General features: G+C 40.7%; 1 protein-coding gene across 1 annotated transcript in view; it reads left to right on the plus strand.

The window, feature by feature from the left end:
- Positions 1-6993: 6993 nt before the first annotated feature.
- Positions 6994-22415, plus strand: part of LOC110507417 — a 39489-nt gene continuing 24067 nt past the window's right edge. Inside the window, exons 1-6 of the mRNA XM_021587401.2 lie at positions 6994-7089; positions 7188-7220; positions 8258-8315; positions 20035-20177; positions 20332-20466; positions 20782-21008. Coding sequence (XP_021443076.2) covers positions 7065-7089; positions 7188-7220; positions 8258-8315; positions 20035-20177; positions 20332-20466; positions 20782-21008 — 621 coding nt within the window. The 5' untranslated portion in view covers positions 6994-7064. The remainder of the gene's footprint in view (positions 7090-7187; positions 7221-8257; positions 8316-20034; positions 20178-20331; positions 20467-20781; positions 21009-22415) is intronic.

Genomic DNA, 22415 nt, shown 5'->3' on the forward strand with positions numbered 1-22415 from the left:
TCCACAGTTTACCAGAGGGAGCATTCATTTCAAAGGATCCATTTGCACAGTGAGCACATACGCATACACACACAGTGTGAATGTTATTCCTCAACTGGTCATTGATTGTTCATGGGAGATCTGTTGAAGGGAGTAGATGCAACGATATGGATGCAACGTCATTGTTTTTTCTGGGGGGGAGTTTTCTGATGGACATCTTGTCGCCAAGTTGTTATGAAAGCATGTAGCAAGATAATAGATTAATTTGACGCTCTATGATAAAACACCTGTGCCAATATACTGTATCCTCCAGACACAGACTTTCTGGGCATTATTAATTAATTGTATAACAGGATATCACAGTGTGTTTTTATAGTATCCATTTTAAAAGGAAATAGGAAGAATGACAGGAAAATTTGAGAAGGATCAGGGGACCGGAGACTGAGAGCGCTATTCTTTGATTTAATGAGATGATACTCATAACCGGTGTCATGATCGTTTGTAGAATTAACGGACCAAAGTGCAGCATGGTATGGTTCCAAACACACAGAAAACAATAAAGCGCAAATTGAAACGTGACGCTAATGTAGTGCTCGCAGGCAACTATACATAAAAAAAGATCCCACAAGAAACAGGTAGGAAAAAGCTGCCTAAATATGATCCCCAATCAGAGACAACGACAACGTCAGCTGCCTCTGATTGGGAACCATACCAAGCCAACCTAGAAATAAAGAAACTAGAATGCCCACCCTAGTCACACCCCGACCTAACCAAAATAGAGAATAAAGGATCTCTAAGGTCAGGGTGTGATAACCGGTTCCGTTTCATTTCATTACAGTTGTCTTGGCAGTCTTGGCTGCATACGTGCTGCATATTATCCTTAAAATTCTCTTCTTGTCAAGGTTGGAAACATTCCTATTTTGTGAGTTGCCTGAGACAACCAGTAGTGTAGAATGGTTGTGTAGGTGCAAACTGTGGTAGTTTCTGAGTAGTCCCACAGATGAGTAAGCCTTACTACGTCAATAATAGGGTGATTCCGTGGGAAATTTGGGGGCTTCATCATGTTTCATCGAAATGTACAGCTGTGTGTCATCAGCACAGACCCCAAAGCACAGCCTCCACCCAACCCACTTTGCCAAAGCACAGCCCCCACACCACTAGAGGGATATCTTTAACCACCAACTTACCATCCTGAAACAAGGCCGGGTATAGCCCACAAAGATCTTGGGGGAGATCCCACCAGCCACGGTTCTTCTAATTAGAGCACCCCTTCTTGTTTCTTTTCTTTTCTTTCTGCAGCCATAATCACAAAACTCTCATTCCATTGTTGCCCACTCTGTTATCTTCAATTAACAGAGTGAGCTGCTCGACCTCGACACTCTCGGATAACAAACTATTTGTCGAAAGCAATCAGTCAATGACTGATCAATAGGCTCGTTTAGTGGACTCATGGATGCGACTAATGATTGGTGACGGTTCGGGGTAAAAAGGCCAAGACCATTCACAACTTTGTTCAGTGATCAGTGTAGGCCGCTATTTTTTTTATTGTTTCTACAACAGACATGAATAGAATCTCTACCAGGCCTGGTGGAACGAAATCAAATCAAATGTGCGCACGAGTTAATTAAAAGTGTGTGCATGACTCAAAAGAGCACGAGATAAGCCTGAACCGAGAGAACTCCAATTCTCTTGCTCATCATTAACTTATATAATTAGACTATACTTATTTATATGATTATTCAGCTACAGCAATTGAATATTCCGTTTTGACCACATTTTCACATGCATTCCCATGGGCATGAGAAAATGTAATTCTTCCTGATCTCAATCAACCAACCAACCAACCCAGCATGACTCATGAGTAGGCTACAGACTCGACTCCTTTCACTAAAATCAGGGCCAGACAATGACATGATGATGCTAATCTATTTGTCCATTACAGTTGCCTTGTGTTCTGTGTGCTTATGTAGATTTTGGGATGTTTACACTTACCTGAATCTCCAAACATCTCTCAGCAAAGTGATCGTAGAGGCAGATGTTTCGCTGATTGGATCACTGTTGCCTGACTGTGGCCCAATCGCAAGGGCACATTTTCCCGTAAAAAGTACAGTGGTGGAAAAAGTACTAAATGTTTAACTTGAGTGAAAGTACAAAGTAAAACTAAATGCTAAACATAAAATTCCTTATATTAAGCAAACCAGACCTTATGATATAAATGTATTTACAGACAGACGGGCACACTCCAACAATCAGACATCATTTACAAACGCAGTACACAGATCAGAAGCAGTAAGGATGATAACGCATTATATTGTTTGGTGCGTGAATTGGACCATAATTTTGTCCTGCCTCAGCATTCAAAATGTAATGAGTACTTTTTGGTGTCAGGGAAAATGTATGGGAGTAAAAAGTACATATTTTCTTTAGGAGTGTAGTGGAGTAAAAGTAGTAAAAGTTGTAAAAAAATATAAATTGTAAACTAAAGTACAGATACCCCAAAAAACTACTTAAGTAGTACTTTAAAGTACTACTGGAAAAGGATGTGTATAAACTAAAATATTACAATACGAAAACCAGTAAATCAATGATAAACCAAACAATATTATAAATGAGCTCTTGAACCCAAGAATGTGTCCCAAATGGCACCCTATTCCCTGCATTGTGATTATGGGCCATGGTCAAAAGAAGTGCACTATATAGAAAATAGGGTGGCATTTGGAGGCATCTCTCAGACACATGCTCCATGCATCCTGTAGGACCTGTAGAGTAGACGTCCAAAGTGTCTTTTGATCTCCGGGGTCCTTGAGGACATGTTTAAGAAAACATAAAACACTGCAGAAGAGCGGTGAGGGATTTTCAGATCTGACCCGGGAGAAATCATTTGCTCCTAGCACGCAGCACCCCTGGTCCTGACGCAGAGATTAACAGAGCAGATGAATTTAGACTAACAAAGTTTGTCATGATGAACGGAGTGCAGGGCCTAGCCGGGGCCTGAGACTAAACCAGCCAGTTCTTCTAAAAACATACAATCCTCTCACACAACCCCGGGTTAAGCACAGCGAAAAACAGTCACAACGGCTGACAGGGAGATAGTGCACATACAGACATAGGCCTTGATTCAATTACATTCACGCTAACCGACACCTGCATAGCTGGTGTTTTGATGTGTTAGAGGTGGAACCGCGTTCGAACTGTCAAATCCACAAGTGACTCCGAGCATAGCTATTGCGGACATTGACTGCACGGTCACGTTAATAGGGGCTATCTAGTACCTAAAAGGATTCTTCGGCTGTCCCCATTTGAGAACCCTTTGAAGAACCCTTTTTCGTTCCAGGTAAAACCCTTTTGGGTTCCATGTAGAACCCTTTCCCCAGAGGGAACCCAAACAAGTTATACAAGTTTGGAACCCAAACAAGTTATACCTGGAACCAAAAAATAGTTCTCCTATGGGGACAGCCTAAGAACTCTTTTGGAAGCCTTTTTTCAGTGATGGAAAAAGTACCCAATTGTCATACTTAACTACAAGTAAATATACTTGAATAGAAAATGACTTAAGTAGAGGTGAAAATCAACCAGGAAAATATTGCTGGAGTAAAAATCTAAAAGTATTTGGTTTTAAATATACTAAGTATAAGTATAAAAAATAAATGTAATTGTTAAATTATATACTTAAGTATCAAAAGTAAAAGTATAAATCATTTATAATTCCTTATATTAAGCAAATTTACAGACAGTGTCACGCCCTGACCATAGTTTACTTTGTATTTTCTATGTTTTGATTGGTCAGGGTGTGATCTGAGTGGGCATTCTATGTTTCATGTCTTGTTTGTCTATTTCTATGTTCAGCCTGATATGGTTCTCAGTCAGAGGCAGGTGTTCGTCATTGTCTCTGATTGGGAACCATATTTAGGTAGCCTGTGTTTCACTGTGTGTTTGTGGGTGATTGTTCCTGTCTATGTGTTTTCACCAGATAGGCTGTTTAGGTTTTCGTTACGTTCATCACGTTCTTTATTTTGTAGTGTTTGTATTGATTCGTGTTTTACGTTTGTTCATTAAAACATGGATCGCAATCTACACGCTGCATTTTGGTCCGACTCTCCTTCACACGAAGAAAACCGTTACAGACAGTCAGGGGCACACTCCAACACTGTATTTTCTTAACGCCAGAGGCTGACATTATATACATTTTTACTATCCAAACCCATTTCAAACCACCTTTGGATGCAGATACTCCCAGCTTTTAAGAACGTTTTACATTTGAAAAATAAAAATACATATAATCCTCTTTTTAAAATATGTATACTTACCTGCAGTGGCCTTTTAAATCATTCATAGGCCTACTTACCCAAAGTGGCCTTTTAACATGCATACCTGCCTAATGACTTACCTGAATATTTACCTGAGATCCAGACCACAATGTAGACGGTATGTTGCTGCAGAAGACATGCGCATAATCCTCTTTGCCTCTCCTGTTGAATGATGGAAACACCCCCAGTAATCTGAAGAACACGCTTCCATCCCCTACATTATATTTTTTAGAAAGCCATTACACCTCCCCCAACCCCCTTGCCCTAAACCGGGTGTGTATCTTATTTCCAACCCTACCCCTTAACACTTTACCCTAAACCGGGATTGTACCCTCTACCCAACCCCTCCTTCTCTATTTTATTTTATTATTTTCTTTACTTTACTTCTTTTAACATTTTTTTTTTTATCCATTAAAGTTTGTTTTAATCAAATCAAGTTGAGGAAGAAAAAAAAAATAATTCCACCACCCCCCGTTGTACCTTGCCAAACATGACCTCCACCAGACAGATACATGGAGAAGAGGGATAGAAGAGGGCACGAAACTCTGAGTTGTCCCTACCAATCCCAAAGTCCATGTTTCTTTCTTGTGTTTGTCAATCTGTTCAGATTTTTGTTCACTGGATATACTGTCATTAGACTGGTGGAAATATGTCCTTTGGTCTGATGAGTCCAAATTTGAGATTTTTGGTTCCAACCACTGTGTCTTTGTGAGACGCAGAATAGTTGTACAGATGATCTCAGCATGTGTGCTTCCCATCATGAAGTTTGGAGGAGGAGGAGGTGTGTCAGTGTGGGGGGTGCTTTGCTGATGAAACTGTCTGTGAGTTATTTAGAATTCAAGGCACACTTAACCAGCATGGCTACCACAGCGTTCTGCAGCGATACACTATCCCATCTGGTTTGCACTTAGTGGGACTATCATTTGTTTTTCATCAGGACATTGACCCAACACACCTCCAGACTGTGTAAGGGCTATTTGACCAAGAAGGAGAGTGATGGAGTGCTGCATCAGATGACCTGGCCTCCACAATTACCCGACCTAAACCCAATTGAGATGGTTTGGGATGAGTTGGACCACAGAATGAAGGAAAAGCAGCCAACAAGTGCTCAGCATATGTTGGAACTCCTTCAAGACTGTTGGAAAAGCATTCCAGGTGAAGCTGTATTACTTATAGTTGAGGTAATGATCACGTGTTTGTAAAGAAAAACCAGGCGCAAGAACTCCATTGAGTGGAGGCCACATCCAAGACTATTAATGTTGCAAGATGTGAGTCTTTGAATAGCTCAATACAGCTTGATTTGTCTCGTTTGGTTTGGCTCAGTAGTGTGAATTGCCCCTGAGTACAGGAAGCAACATACATTATTGGGTGTTTACGTAGGAACCTTATCTCTTTTAGATGATGCAATTTTATCTAAATGTGTTTTTGGCAAAAGGTCCGGGGTGGGTTGCATAGTAATTCCCCTAAAATCCTCTTCTCGTGAACTGTGGACACATTCCTACTCTGAGTTGCATTGCTTGGGACGAACAGTAGTGCGGAATAATTATGAATGTGGTTCCCTTTTGGAAATGACTAACTTTATTTGTATGCTCAGGTCAATGGAGGAGGGTGGGAGGAGCTATAGGAGGACGGGCTCATTGTAATGGCTGGATATGAAAAAATGGAATGATCTCGGTAGTGTAGAATGGTGGTGTACGTACAACCTGTGGTGGTTGATGAGTAAAACTGAAATTGCCCTATAATTGGCCTAGTCTCATTAATCAAAGAATAGCCCTCTCAGCCTCCGGTCCCCTGGTCCTCCTCACAGTTTCCTGCCATTCTTCCTATTTCCTTTTAAAATGTATACGCCGATGACGTGGATGTTGATTAAGGCAGCCCTCCGCACCTCTCTGATTCGGAGGGGTTGGGTTAAATGTGGAAGACACAATTCAGTTGAATGCATTCAGTTGAACAACTGACTAGTATCCCCCTTTCCCTTACCCAGTTCCCCCTGGGGGGGTCAGTCTGTCCTTCCTGGTGGTAATAATCCTGTCTTATCTGGTGTCCTGTGTGACAGTGTTGTCGTACTCGGGACCGGTCTAAAGACTGTCTCAGTCTTGTCTTGGTGACATTTTGTCTGTGAACCTGAGTCGTGTGAGGTCGTGGAGGGGTCGTGGAGGGGTCGTGGGGGGGGGGGGGGGGGGGGGATGCTGCCCATGCACAATAAAGTTTTAGTTTTGTCTGAGTTCAATCAGTACCACACATAATCTACATTTCTCATTATATGTGTGTCTGTGTGTGTGTGTGTGTGTGTGTGTGTGTGTGTGTGTGTGTGTGTGTGTGTGTGTGTGTGTGTGTGTGTGTGTGTGTGTGTGTGTGTGTGTGTGTGGTTTTTGTGGTGTGCAAATGATTTTATAACTGCCCGGTCAAAAATGACTCTAAGACAATCTTTGTACCCTTTTGTACAGCTTTCATGGAAATATGAACAAAGGCCATGTTTCACTTTATCTAATGTTGGGGTCACTCTGGGAAAAGTCATCAAATTTTAAGTTGAGAAAATATAATTTGGGGGGTTTCTCTGTTGTTAAACATAGTGGTTGGTCATTTTTCACCCTTAAGATAACACAAGGGTTAAAACAATGATGCGTAATGATGGGCAGCCTGGCACCCTTGAGCGCCAGGGAGGGTGAGCGTGACAAGTTAGGGAGAGCGGGAGCAGGCGTGACATCTTTTAGGTGTGGCTGAAGTACATCTTAGTCTTTCATTGTAGAGTGAGACTGCTTTATTGAAAGAGTCACCATGACCACACCGCTACTGATGTTTGGTATGTGATCATCCCTATCAAACTCTGCACATTCGCTAGAATTTGTCTATACAATCCTCTGGACTTTTCTTTAACAATTGTTTGTTTCATTTGTGCAGTTCTTCTGGCTCTACCCTGTTACAGCGCACCTGGTAAGTGGAAAGCTCTATCATGTTATTCATCTGTTTGCATGAATGAACTGGAGCCAACTGTTGAGAGGTGTAGGGCTGTGTGGGCTACTACTCTTCCTCCCAGGTTGATGTGTGTAAGGTATGTCGGAAAATGTGGGCTCCTCTTCTTTTACAGTAAGCAGTAGCAAAATGGATTGTGAATTATTTCTCTGTGGCTTGGACTTGAGAGTTTGCGCATCATGTACCCTTACTTCCTTGATATGCCTGCTGAAAACACATCTCAACCAGGAATGCATAGATTTTGGTTTAACATCACAAGCAGAGTTCTGCCTGTGTATGGATATCTCTGCAATCTAGATGATACATTTGCGAAATCCAGTGAATCATCATTACTGTAAACAGAACGGCCTTCTCGAGCATAGTGGCTGTGTGGTTTTACAGAGCTCTGTGATGTTTTACCGCTGACTACGAAGCCGAGCCAGTTCAAGCAGGAAGGTCGCAATCAAATTCCTCCAACCTTATGTCTGTGGTCTATTTAAGTTGACCCTTTCTGCTCACACATTCTCTTCTCCTGCATTGCTGTTGCGCTAAGCTATGCGATAGGCTTGTCTTGCTGCTTAATGTTGCTGCTGTAACATATCTGCCACCCCGCTATGCGTTGTTTGGTTCCCACCAGCCCGGCCTCCATCTGTTTTGGCTCTGCTTTCTTTTCCTGTCAGATTGGTATGTATATCTCGCTCACTGCCCGAAGTTGATCAATAAGGGTAATAATTGACTCATTGCTCAGACGATGAGCTCTCCTGAAGGAGCTTGACGCCAAGATCAAATGTACTGTCATCTCTTTTGTAATACATGGTTAAAGGAATTGTGGGTTTAATTTCTGAATTGAAACAAGTAATGATTCAATTCTTTATTTGAAAAAAATTCTAAGCCACTGTCATTGATAATATTTTGCATAGGACATTTACATAGGACATTTTTCAGTTAGCGTTAGAGCTTCTCACAGAACACGTAGCCAGGATATTGTCTTAATGTGTTCCTATTGTTCCATCTCACAGGGCAAATCAATCGTTTTGGACTTCCAATCTCTGCCCATAGTAGGGATTTCTATGTCAGGTAAGTATAGTGAGTATATATTTCCCTCATCTGTGCTCTGTGTAGAAGTTGCCTAAAACTGACCTTAGATCAGTGTTAAGTGGGGTTATTTGTATTTTTGTTGGCCTACTACGCTGCGTACTCCCATGTACTCAACTTGGCAGAAAAACTACGAAGCCAGCTATAGCCTGTTGCCTGTTTATGAGTCTTGTGGTAAACCGTGGGGTGTGGGGTTGAGTGTGCAGAGATTAACACGGAGACAGGGAGGTTCTAGTCAGAAAACACGACTTTACTAGGAAACAAAATAAACACAACAACAAAATAACTTAGGTTTGTGTGCCACGGTGCTCCCTTTGTGGCGTGCACAGCTGTTTGGCACTCTCCCCTAATTGCCCAGCCCATGTACTCCCAGCAGAGGGAGCCTTGGGGTAGACCTCCCGGGATACCCTTGGGGTAGACCGTACCCCCCTGTCCCCCCCACCACCCGGGAGGGAGGCGTGCTCAGGGCTAGGTTTGCATCCCTCCTGGAGAAGGCATCCGCATTGCCTGTGGATGACAGAGCATCGCTGTAAGGACAGGAACCAGCGGGTCATTTGTGTTCTTACCTCTTGCCATCCACACAAGGGGGACATGGTCAGTGATCAGGGTGAACTTCCTCCCGAGGAGGTAATACTTGAGGGTGTCCAGTGCCCATTTCACGGCGAGGCCCTCCTTGACAATCAAGTATTTCTTCTCCCTAGGGAGGAGCTTCCTGCTGACATACATGATGGGGTGCTCCTCGCCTTCCTGCTCTTGGGACAAGGTTTTTCGAGAAGATTTTGAGAAGACAAGATTTTTTGAGAAGTCCGGGGTGATGAGTACCGCGTGCAAACATGACACGTCCTTCAGGGCCTGGAACGCCGAGTCTGTGTCCTGACAATCGCACCGTCTGGGGTAGGAGTGCCTTCGTTATGTCTGTGAGGGGAAAAGCTATTACGGCAAAGTTAGGTACAAATTGATTGTAGTAGCCTGCTAACCCCAGGAACAACTTAAACCTCCTCTTGGTTCGGGGGACCGGCCATTACCTAATTGCAGCGGGATATTTTTCTTGGGGCTTCACATTTCCCTGCCCGATTTGATAGCCCAGGTACTCCACCTTGGAGTAGCCCAATGTTGTGCCTCTGACTATGATTAACTTGTTGACGCACCCCATTCCGGTAGCGGGATAATTGTCATCAGCAACGCTGAATAGCATAGTGCGACAGTCAAATAATATTTAAAAAAAATATTCCTCATCATGAAATCACAAGTGCAATATTGCAAAACACAGTTTAGTCTTTTGTTAATCCACCTGTCATCTCAGATTTTGAAATTATGCTTTACAGCGAAAGCAATCCAAGCGCTTGTGTAAGTTTATTGATCGCATGACAAAACATTAAGTACACTTAGCATCAGGTAGCTTGGTCACGAAAATCAGAAAAGCAATCAAATTAATTGTTTACCTTAGATCATCTTCGGATGTTTTCACTCACGAGACTCCCAGTTACACAACAAATGTTCCTTTTGTTCCATAAAGATTATTTATATTCCCAAAATACCTCAGTTTGTTTGCCGCGTTATGTTCAGAAATCCACAGGAAAGAGCGGTCACGTCAACGTAGACGAAATTCCAAATAATATCCATAATGTCCACAGAAACATGTCAAACATTTTTTATAATCAATCCTCAGGTTGTTTTTAAAATATATAGACTACTCTGCTACTCTGTTACGTTTCACGCTCATTTTTCTAAACAAAAGTCTGAAACTATGTCTAAAGACTGTTGACACCTTAGGGAAGCCATAGAAAAGGGAATCTGGTTGATATGCCTTTAAATGGAGGAACAGAGAGGTTTCAAAATATGAGGAACTTCCTGATTGGATTTTCCTCAGGTTTTCGCCTGCAATATCTTTTTTATTTTATTTTTTACCCCTTTTTCTCCCCAATTTTGTGGTATCCAATTGTTGTAGTAGCTACTATCTTGTCTCATCGCTACAACTCCCGTACGGGCTCGGGAGAGACAAAAGTTGAAAGTCATGCATCCTCCGATACACAACCCAACCAGCCGCACTGCTTCTTAACACAGCGCCATCCAACCCGGAAGCACCAATGTGTCGGAGGATACACCGTGCACCTGGCAACCTTGGCAACCTTGGCAGGAGTCGCTGGTGCGCGATGAGACCCTACCGACCAAGCCCTCCCTAACCCGGACGACGCTAGGCCAATTGTGCGTCGCCCCACGGACCTCCCGGTCGCGGCCGGTTACGACAGAGCCTGGGCGCGAACCCAGGGACTCTGATGGCACAGCTGGCGCTGCAGTACAGCACCCTTAACCACTGCGCCACCCGGGAGGCCTCGCCTGCAATATCAGTTCTGTTATACTCACAGACAATATTTTGACAGTTTTGGAAACTTTAGAGTGTTTTCTATCCTAATCTGACAATTATATGCATATTCTAGTTTCTGGGGCTGAGAAATAAGCCGTTTCAAATGGGTACGTTTTTTTTGCCAAAAATGAAAATACTGCCCCCTACACGCAAACGGTTAAATTATATGACATGCTATTTTATCAAATGGATTACCTAATATGATTGAATTAAATCATGCACAATTAAATCATTAATAACCTGGGGCACCATGGAAGCATTAATTTATATAGAGCTGTTATCTCCTGAATCCACTCTCTTAAAGATCTGAAGATCTTTAATATCAATAGCAGTCAATTATTAATCGTCACCTTATTCAGTCTCATTCTGATTGTTGTAAAGTACTTGGTCATCTGCACAAACCCTGGCTAACAAGTTGAATCAGCAATACACAAATTGGCTTAATTATTTATTTAATAAATACCGAAATAATCACACAGAATTACATATATACATATATATATGCCGCCAATGGGACTCCCGATCATGGCCGGTTGTGATACAACCCGGGATCGAACCAGGGTCTAGTGATGCCTCTAGCACTGAGATGCAGTGCCTTAGACCGCTGCGTCACTCGGGAGCATTCACTGACATCAGTAAGGAGAGACACATTGCATCTAACAACAATAGATCTTGGACTATAATTTAATATTTATTTGTCATGACATTTCATAAACTGATTGACAGATCATTTTATTTTAAGACCACTTGGTGACTCATTTGTTGCCATTCTAAATGTCCTGAATAATGGAGAGAAAAACTAGGTGTCCAATTCGAAGCACAGAAACAAAAGAAAACATCCAGCAGCCGTTTAGCGCACCATCAGAATATTGTCCCACTGAAGGCCCATCAGGTTTTGATGGGCTCCTTATTGTTGTCAGATGATTGGGGGGGGGGGGGGACTTTTGAAAGAGTTTGGCCCCACACCCCCAGTTTTATTGTCCTTACCCTTTAAAGGGAGTTTGTGAAGCCATTCAGTCATGGATGTATGTAAAACATATTTAACACGTATTGCAGGTTACAGAAGACTCATGTTGTACTATGAATCACTACTCATCTCTGTTAGATCTTGATGTGTTGGCTCTCTATGTATGTACATGTTTATAATCCACATAGTGTGATTATTGTTTTCCATAAAGTTAAAACCCCCCTAAACCGAAATATGAAATTATCTTTAGGATCTCTTACCCCCCTATTACTTTGTGGTTCTAACCTCCCTCTTTCAAAATCGCCACTGTGACCAAATCTCTAACATTCCTGATCCTTCCCATATATTTTAACCCTAAACCTCCCGCAATAACTATTGTCTATTGTTAGTCTCAGTGACCTTACTGACAATATCAATGTTTTATACAGATCGAAATTCATTGTTGGATACAGTTTTCATGTCTTTCATTATGCAGACATTTGTTTATTAGACTATATTTCTCATTAAGAATACGGTTGTCAGACACTTGGCGGCTTGGTGCATGTACAAAGAAAAAGTACCAAATTCAACCATTGGTGGATGGTAACTAAAATAATGGCAATGTGTGTAGTCGTGTTAAGGTTTTCAATGTTTTCTTGTCAAAGTTTTATGGTTTTGCATACATTATATGCTGCCGTAATAGGGTTGAGGATCAGATCAAGCTGTCACGATCGTCGTAAGAAGCGGACCAAAGCGCAGCGTGAATGCAACGTTTTACCAATAAATGAACAACGACCGTGACGCTCTATACCAAATGTGCTGACACAAGCAACTAACATAGACAATCACCCGCAATGACAAAACAGGCTACCTAAATATGGTTCCCAATCAGAGACAACGACTAACACCTGCCTCTGATTGAGAACCATATCAGGCCAAACACAGAAACAGACAAACTAGACATACAACATAGAATGCCCACTCAGATCACACCCTGACCAAACAAAACCTATAAACATACAAAGCAAACTATGGTCAGGGCGTGACACAAGCCTATTGGGAATTCTTGATCAATTATTGATCCAAAAAAAGACACACACCTGTTCTGGGTTAATTCCATAGCTATTTGCATGGCTTGGTATTGTATTAGCCGAGTATGATACATGAAAAATAATACAATTGAAGTAAAGTATAAAATAAACAGTATTATCTTAAATTGAGAGATTAATTAAAAATCACATCAACATCATAATCTTTCAAAATTTACCTGTTTTCCGTATAGAATGACATGTATGCAGATTATATTACAACTTTTTGTGTTTTGTCTTAGTGGTTGTTTCTTTACTAAATAGGAGCCTCAACAGTGTGTTAGTCTGAGAAACATTATTGAGATGGTTGGTTTATTGTTGTTGAAAGCTTGAAATGTACACATTGAGAAGTGATATTGCAGCAACAGTTTTAAAGGGGGTAATTGTATCAAATATATATCCTTGCATGTTTGAATTAGAGATCCTTTAAAGTGTTTTCATCACAGCCTGGTAAACACATTCTTGTAAATTGTCTACGTTGACATTTCTGGTTATGTCTCACATGTAACATAATAATACTAAAGGTTATGATAATAATGTTAGATTATTTTTATAATAATACATATCTGCAAGCCAAATGTATTTCTGAAAAACCCCTTTTTGCATCTTCAATAGTTGTAGATGTTCCAATGTTTGTAGATGACCCTCAGGGTCATAAAACAACCAGGGTTGCTGTAGAGTGGGCATAAGTTCAACACTCAGGAGTCAATGTCCTATCTTTTGTCTTTTTCATAGCCTGAGAGAGAGAGAGAATATATTCCACACTTAAATAATAGGTCATCATTCACGCACACACCGCCCTGTCTTCATAGTTGTTTATAGTTTATTATCATAGTTTTGTCATAGCTTCTAATTATCGTTTCTAATCACAGATTGAATATAGTTGGCCTTGGTTTCTATTCATACTTTCTAATCAATAAGCGGGTCAAGTTGACCCTAAGAGGGCAGAAGCTATTGTTTACAAACAATGTGAATAAAAAACATTGTTTCATTGTATAAATAGTCTTCATTTTTAAAAACATACATGTAAATGCCTAGAATTAATACCTATCATTCTTAAATATTATATATCTATACACACACATCACCTTGAATATTCAACTCCCCTTCAAAAAAGTTCCATGAGGAAGGAAGGATTCCCCGATTATCATTTTATCTGTCCTTGGACTGCTGCCTGGTGTTTGGAGTTAGGGTAAGGTCGTTAGTACAAAAACGTAGAATAGCATCTGTTTCATCTGCTCTTCCGAAGTCGTTCAGAGTGCACACTTTTCGTTTTTTAATATCTACATATTCTTGGATATGTGGTTATTTGGATTTACGTCGAAAATTGTGTGATCGTGAAGGGCTACGTAAAGGACAGGGCGCAGTTTGCTTCTGAGAATCCTTGTCTAACAGTCGCTTCCCAATCACTTATGTCCAGTAGCCTTCAGAAATATCCATTAGGAGGGATTCACAGACTCTCTTTTTTTTTTTATCTGTCCTAGCTGCTAAATATTCTGGGGCTATTGGTCTGTGGGCTTGAAGCTAAAGCTGTGCTAACATAGTGTTAAAGAATGCTCCACTAGACTCGCTCCGCTTTCATGTCCCTAACTAGAGAAAGTACGGAATGAGTTTACAGGGCCGTGGTGGGCATTTTTTCGGGAGATATCATGTATGCAACACCCTGTATATTTGGTTTAGAGAACAAAGGCAGTGAATTCAAACAACAGGAGGGGATGTCGAGACATTTAGTCTACAACCGGGGTGGGGGCACCGGGCTCTGATTAGAAATATCAATGTTTAACCCGGGGGGGTCGGCAGATATCTGGACATGTTGTATGCATGATAGTGCAAACCTTGGTTTCAAACGATCCCCTACAGAGAGAAAGTGCCTTGAGTGCAGATGCGCGCACACACACACACACACACACACACACACACACACACACACACACACACACACACACACACACACACACACACACACACACACACACACACACACACACACACACACTCCTACTGGCCCGTTACACGCACACTAACACTCACACCCTGATTTTCTGCGTCTTTTTTCTTCACGACAGACCGGGGTGATTATGTAAAATACATTTTCCTATCGTTAAAGGGTGAGATACTGTTTTAAATTCCTTTTATTTAATTCCAAAATATTTAGTACAAACTTTTTTAAGACATGTTAGAATTAATTACCAAATTTTCCTAATATTTAACATGCATCACAAGTGTTTTATGTAAAAACATTGGAGGCCTACAGTTGTACATCATTACAAACTTTAATAACCAGTAATGTTTATAACATACCATTGTAGGAAAGACTATAAAATAATACATTGTTTTTTAAAAGACATTGCATTTCTCTGCGACAGACCAGGGCGTGAGAGAAAAGGCAGCTTCCCCTTTCATTAAAGGGTGAGATACATTTTTAAAACCAATGATTTAACTCCAAATATTTAGTACGTACATTTTAACACAACATTTGTACTATTTCTTACAGATAATTCTTACAGGTAAACACTAACCCAAAATATTAGTGTTACACAAACATGAATGTTTAACATTTTTTTAATGTATTTGATCATTTTCCATTTTAAACCATTTTGTTGAGCACGGTGCTCAATTCACCAGCAGTAACTAGAGAGGAACTACAAGTATTTCAGTGTGCTGTATTTGCCGACATCTGTAAGGGTTGTGATGGTGTGAATGTGTGGTCTCATCATTGAATGTCAATTTGCCTGACTGTTTTGACATCCGTTCATCATGATCCATTACACCTCAGGGCACAACAAGCTGCTTAATACTAATATAGAAATTAACTTTTTTTTCTTCAAACATGCATACAGCACTGTGTAAAATAATCACAGAGTAAAACATTTGGAATTTCCCAGAATCGGAGTCGTTGTTGTTGCAAGAATTCACAATTATTAAGGAGAGCGAAATATTATTACAATTGAGTAAATTATAATCACTTTAAAAAGTATTTAAATTAGTTAAAAAAACGAAATGAACAAACCATTGAAAGTACTTGCACACATTTTTATTAAAACTTCTTAGGGCTGAAATCTCGTCAACGGTATCGATATGACAACAGCCAGTGAAAGTGCAGGGCGCCAAATTCAAAACAACAGAAATCTCATAATTAAAATTCCTCAAACTAATCTTGTTGTTAATCCCACCACAGTGCCCGATTTCAAATAGGCTTTACAGCGAAAGCACCACAAACGATTATGTTAGGTCACCACCAAGCCACAGAAAAACACAGTGCGTCGCCCCACGGACCTGAGCCTAGGCGCGAACCCAGAGTCTCTGATGGCACAGCTGGTGCTGCAGTGGCCCTTAACCACTGCGCCACCCTGGAGGCCCTATTATTTTTCACTGTTTTCTACATTGTAAAATAATAGTGAAGACATCAAAACTATGAAAAAACACATGGAATGATGTAGTAATCAAAAAAGTGCTAAACAAATCAAAATATATTTTATAGTTAGTAGCCACCCTTCGCCTTCACGACAGCTTTGCACACTTTTGGCATTATCTCAACCAGCTTCACCTGGAATGCTTTTCTTGAAGGAGTTCCCACATATGCTGAGCACTTGTTGGCTGCTTTTACTTCACTCTGCGGTCCAACTCATCCCAAACCATTTGAATTGGGTGGAGTCGGATGATTGTGGAAGCCAGGTCATCTGATGCAGCACTCCATCACTCTCCTTCTTGGTTCAAAAGCCCTTACACAGCCTGGAGCTGTATTGGGTCATTGTCCTGTTGAAAAACAAGTCCCACTAAGCGCAATCCAGATGGGATGGCGTATCGCTGCAGAATGCTGTGGTAGCCATGCTGGTTAAGTGTGCCTTGAATTCTAAATAACTCAGACAGTGTCACCAGCGAAGCACCCCCACACCATGGCACCTCCTCCTCCATGCTTCATGGTGGGAACCACACATGTGGAGATCATCCGTTAACCTACTCTGCGTCTCACAAAGACACGGCGGTTGGAACCAAAAATCTTGAATTTGGACTCATACGACCAAAGGACAGATTTCCCCCGGTCTAATGTCCATTGCTCATGTTTCTTGGCCCAAACACGTTTCATCTTCTTATTAGTGTCCTTTAGTAGTGGTTTCTTTGCAGCAATTCGACCATGAAGGCCTGATTCACGCAGTCTCCTCTGAACAGTTGATGTTGAGATGTGGCTGTTACTTGAACTCTGTGAAGCATTTATTTGGGATGCAATTTCTAAGGCTGGTAACTCTAATGAACTTATCCTCTGCAGCAGAGGTAACTCTGGGTCTTCCTTTCCTGTGACGGTCCTCATGAGAGCAAGTTTCATCATAGGGCTTGATGATTTTTGCAACTGCACTTTAAGAAACTTTCAAAGTTCTTGACATTTTCCGGATTGACTGATGGAATGTCATTTCTTTGCTTATTTGAGCTGTTCTTGCCATAATATGGACTTGGTCTTCTACCAAATAGGGCTATCTTCTGTATACCACCCCTACGTTGTCTCAACACAACTGATTGGCTCAAAAGCATTAAGAAGGAAAGAAATTCCACAAATTAACTTTTAACAAGGCACACCTGTAAATTTAAAAGCATTCCAGGTTACTAGCTCATGAAGCTGGTTGAGAGAATGCCAAGAGTGTGCAAAGCTGTCATCAAGGCAAAGGGTGGCTACTTTGAAGAATCTCAAACATAAAATATATTTGTTTAACACATTTTTGGTTACTACATGATTCCATGTGTTATTTAATAGTTTAGATATCTTCACTATTATTATTCAATGTAGAAAATAGTAAAAATAAAGAAAAACCCTGGAATGAGTAGGTGTCCAAACGTTTGACTGGTACTGTATGTCTCTTTTTTTTGAGTCAATTTCAATTCAAGATTTTTCAAGTAATCCACATATCCCTGTTTTATTTATTCTGTCTACATGGTAAAAAACTAGATATTGCCTAGGTCTAGATATAGTAATTCTATATAGGCTGGTTTAAAGAGTTTCACAGCCAGCCGTTCTGCACACACTAAAATCACAGTGTTTCCAATTCCATAGCCATGTTACATAGTGTTTTTTAAAATTGAAACGACCACGTCAGCCTTTAACCATCCAAATATTTTATACAAAATTCTGCCGATATGAACTCATTTATTTTAGTACATAGAGTGAACCCATTTCTGTAGGATATAGGCCCACATACAATATTCTGTTCTTACCTATGAATGAATGCAGCTCAAGCTTCCTGTGACTTGTTCAATTGCATGCAGCTCAGATTTATTTTGTGAAGAAGAGGTATCAAGATGTGATAAAATATTAACATGGCCTATAATCCAAAAAATTACAGCCTTCCCGACTTTCTCCGTGAGCAGCCTACAGAGGAGTTCGCTCCTGCTGCAGTTGTCCCTGTACAATATACCGCGTTGCGACAGTGCTTTGGTTTAGGGTCAACTTCATCCTACTATCTTTCTTTAATTAAGATGTGTCATCATGACCTGTATATGTGAGGATTGCATTTCCACTCTATGTCTAGTTACTCTTAGAAAAAAACGTTCCAAAGGGGTTCTTTGCCCATATAGTATGTCCATTTGAAGAACCCTTTTTGGTTCCAGGTGGAACTCTTTTTGGTTCCTGGTATAACACCTTTGGGTTCGATGTAGAACCCTCTGTGGAACGAGTTCTACATGGAATTCAAAGTTTCTACCTGGAACAAAAAATGGTCCTTCAAATGGTTCTCTTATATGGGCACAGCCAAAGAACCATTAATAACTTCTCTAGGAAAGGGGGCAGGATTTGGAATTTTGGATGAAAAGCATGCCCAAATTTAACTGCCTGCTGCTCATCCCCAGAAGATAAGATATGCATATTATTAGTAAATTTGGATAGAAAACACTCTGAAGCTTCTAAACTGTTTGAATCATGTCTGTGAGTATAACAGAACTTACAGTGGGGAGAACAAGTATTTGATACAAGTGTGACCACTTGACGCGATGTTATCGTTCAGGCTCATTTTTCAAAATAAAAGCCTGAAACTATGTCTGAAAACTGTTGACACCTTGAGGAAGCGATAGGAAAAGGAATCTGGTTCATATCCCTTTAAATGGAGCAACGGGAGGCTAATGAGTGGACAACAGGAGGGCTTCTTAAAGAAAAACAAACAGGTCTGTGAGAGCCGGAATTCTTGCTGGTTGGTAGGTGATCAAATACTTATGTCATGCAATAAAATGCAAATTAATTACTTAAAAATCATACAATGTGATTTTCTGGATTTTTGTTTTAGATTCCGTCTCTCACAGTTGAAGTGTACCTATGATAAAAATTACAGATTAAAAATTACATGCTTTGTAAGTAGGAAAACCTGCAAAATCGGCAGTGCATCAAAATTGTTCTCCCCACTGTATGTAGAAGGCGAAACCCGAGGACAAACCATTCAGATTCATTTTTTTTTTTTTGAGTTCAACCTCTTTTCAATAGATTTTCATTGGGAATCCAAATTTCTAAGGGACTTGCTTGCAGTTCCTACCGCTTCCACTGGATGTCCTTTGTGTAATGAAGAAGTACGGCCATCTTGAACGAGGGTCACTTCATGTGTACTGTTTGATAGAGGAGCATGACCAGAAAGCATGCTTCAGTTTGTTTTCTTCCTGTATTGAACACAGATCATTCTGTCTTCAATTTGATCAATTATTTACTTAAAAAAAAATACCTAAAGTTGTATTACAAAAGTAGTTTGAAATGTTTTGGCAAAGTTTACAGGTAACCTTTGAGATATTTTGTAGTCACATTGCGCAAGTTGGAACCTGTGTTTTTCTGGAACAAACTCGCCAAATAAATTGACATTTTGGATATATATGGACAGAATTAATCGAATAAAAGGACCATTTGTGATGTTTATGGGACATATTGGAGTGCCAACAGAAGAAGCTCCTCAAAGGTAAGGCATGTTTTATATTTTTATTTCTGCGTTTTGTGTCCCGCCTGCAGGGTTGAAATGTTTTCTCTCTTTTGTTTATGGAGGCGCTATCCTCAGATAATCGTTTGCTTTCGCCGAAAAGCCTTTTTGAAATCTGACATGTTGGCTGGATTCACAACACGTGTAGCTTTAATTTGGTATCTTACATGTGTGATATAATGAAAGTTAGATTTTTATAGAAATTTATTTGAATTTGGCGCTCTGCATTTTCTCTGGCTTTTGGCCAAGTGGGACGCTACCGTCCCACATATCCCAGAGAGGTTCTAGATAACACTGTTTTTTAAAGAGTGTATGTGCTGCACATAATGCCTTATAGACATGAAGATGAGCCTCTGCCTTGCAGGTCTCCCAGAGATCAAGTATGCGCCAGGGTGAACATTGACATTCTAGAGTTCACCTGCTGTGAAGGAGAACGGCATGAGGGGGCTGGGCAGTCCTGCTGTGGAAAGAGGTCCTTCAACCTCATCCAGGCTTCATGTTGTGATGGTAAGATAGACAGAGTCATGTCTCCTAGCAGTATCCCACTGCATCTATTCACTCTAACCTGATAACTGTGAAAACATTATTTTCTCAGCACCTTCCAAGTTTTGTTTTGATATGCTTGATATGTGTTTATCTGTGATTCAACCATTTCTTGCAGGTCAACTGACTCCGCATGTGAGCCAGCTGGTGTCAGATTGCTGTGGCTCTAGGGCCTATGATCCACTCAACCAGCTATGCTGTGACTTACAGATTCTAACCAGGACCCAACTCCATTCCAAGTGTTGTGGAAAAGGTAAGCGAGATCAGATCTAATCACATCTATTGACGTCTTTGCTGTCATCATCGATTACGTAGTTGTGTTTTTTTTTATTCTTCCCAAAACCATAAAAACAGGTGCTGTTGTTTTACTGTTTTTACCATAGAGGTCTGTCTCCTCCGAAAGCTGTTTGTGAGATGTTTCCCAATTCTCTCATGCTAAGTCTTTGTGACATCCTAATTTTACACCTGCACCTCATGGCTCTTATGTTCACTTTCACAATGTCAACCTTATAACACTTGACCTTAGCGCTTGAAAGCACTTGATCAATCCTTATTACCTGTTCCACAGAGCTTTACAATGAAGACCACCAGCTCTGCTGTGGACATGTCGATAAAGGAAGGAAGGTCCTGACCAAAATGTCCCGTCACCACCGGTGCTGTGGAGACCACCAGTTTGATCCGCGAAGCCACTGCTGCTGCCACCACATCACTGAACCATTAAACCCTCAGCCTCTCAATGCAAGCTGCTGTGCCATCCAGGAAGTGCGACATACTCCCCCAGCGCAAATTGTTCAGGTACAAAACACATTTGTGCCATACGCACTGAACCTTCTGAACATATAAGAACATTAGGGGCATCAAATCAAAATCAATAAAAATTGGTCACGTACACATATTTAGCAGATGTTATTGCGGGTGTAGTAAAATGCTTGTGTTCCTAGCTCCAACAGTGAGGTGGAATCACAACAATACACTCAAATCTAAAAGTAAAAGAATGGAATTAAGCAATGTCTGAGTGGCATTGAATAAAATACACTAGAATACAGTATACACCTATGAAATGAGTAAAGCAGTATATAAAAATTATTAAAGTGACTAGTGTTCCATTTAAAGTGACGAGTGATTCCATGTCTATGTACATAGGGAAGCAGCCTCTAAGGTGCAGGGTTGAGTAACCGGGTGGTAGCTGGCAAGTGATGGCTATTTAAGAGTCTGAGGGCCTTGAGATCCAAGCTGTTTTTCAGTCTCTCGGTCCCAGCTTTGATGCACCTGTACTGAGCTCTCCTTCTGGATGATAGCGGGTTGAACAGGCCGTGGCTCGGGTAGGGGATGGCCTTGGTGATCTGTTGTGCATTGATATTCTAGTTTGGTCCCTTTAGGGTACCTGTAACCCCCTTGCTTACCTACGTTAAAATGCTTGGAATGTTCTTCATGTGAAACGCATTAAACAATGCCCACATTAATTTCTACTCCCGTCTCATATCCTGTCCTTGTATTAGATGTATTAGTAATACAGTGTGCTATACAACAAACCTGGTGACGAGGAAGAAGCGTTCTCACGTTTGTGCTCATTTTCTTCTGCAGAAAGTCTGACTTAAATTCGTTTAAAAAATAGCTGTAGAAAGACGCAAACAAATGCTAGCTAGCTTTTGATGTTACAGCAACGAGTTAAAATAAAATAAAAAGGGTCTGGGAGTAAAGGACCGTCTGAAAAGTGTGAGAAAGAAAAATAAACCGAAAATGTCTGCATTGGTTTGAATACAGGAACATTTGATGAATCTGGAGAACAATGGAGTTCTTACACAGAACATTTTGAGTACTTTGTTTTGGCAAATGGAATTAAAGCAGAAGTTGTTGTGCCAACATTTTTGACTGTTATGAGAGGAAAAACATTTAATCTATTGCTCAGCCTAGTGTCATGAAGTTGGCCTGGGGGTAGGTTTATGACGGTCATAAATACCTCTCCCCCCTTTTTCCTCTCTCTACCCTAGTGATGTGACATTTGAAAATCCCTTGTTTTATATAGACATTCTGGGAACATCAGAAGGTGGGGGGAAATGAACCATATTTTGGTAATCCGACCAGTTGAACATATGCGTTGGTACTTAATGAATATGATGTAAGTTCGGTTATCATCTGAGACATTCTCATCAATGATTGGATGACATAAACTCTACAGTGGAAAGTTTACACATTGTAGTT

This window comes from Oncorhynchus mykiss, chromosome 27, assembly GCF_013265735.2.
Source record: "Oncorhynchus mykiss isolate Arlee chromosome 27, USDA_OmykA_1.1, whole genome shotgun sequence".
Classification (NCBI taxonomy): Eukaryota; Metazoa; Chordata; class Actinopteri; order Salmoniformes; family Salmonidae; genus Oncorhynchus; species Oncorhynchus mykiss.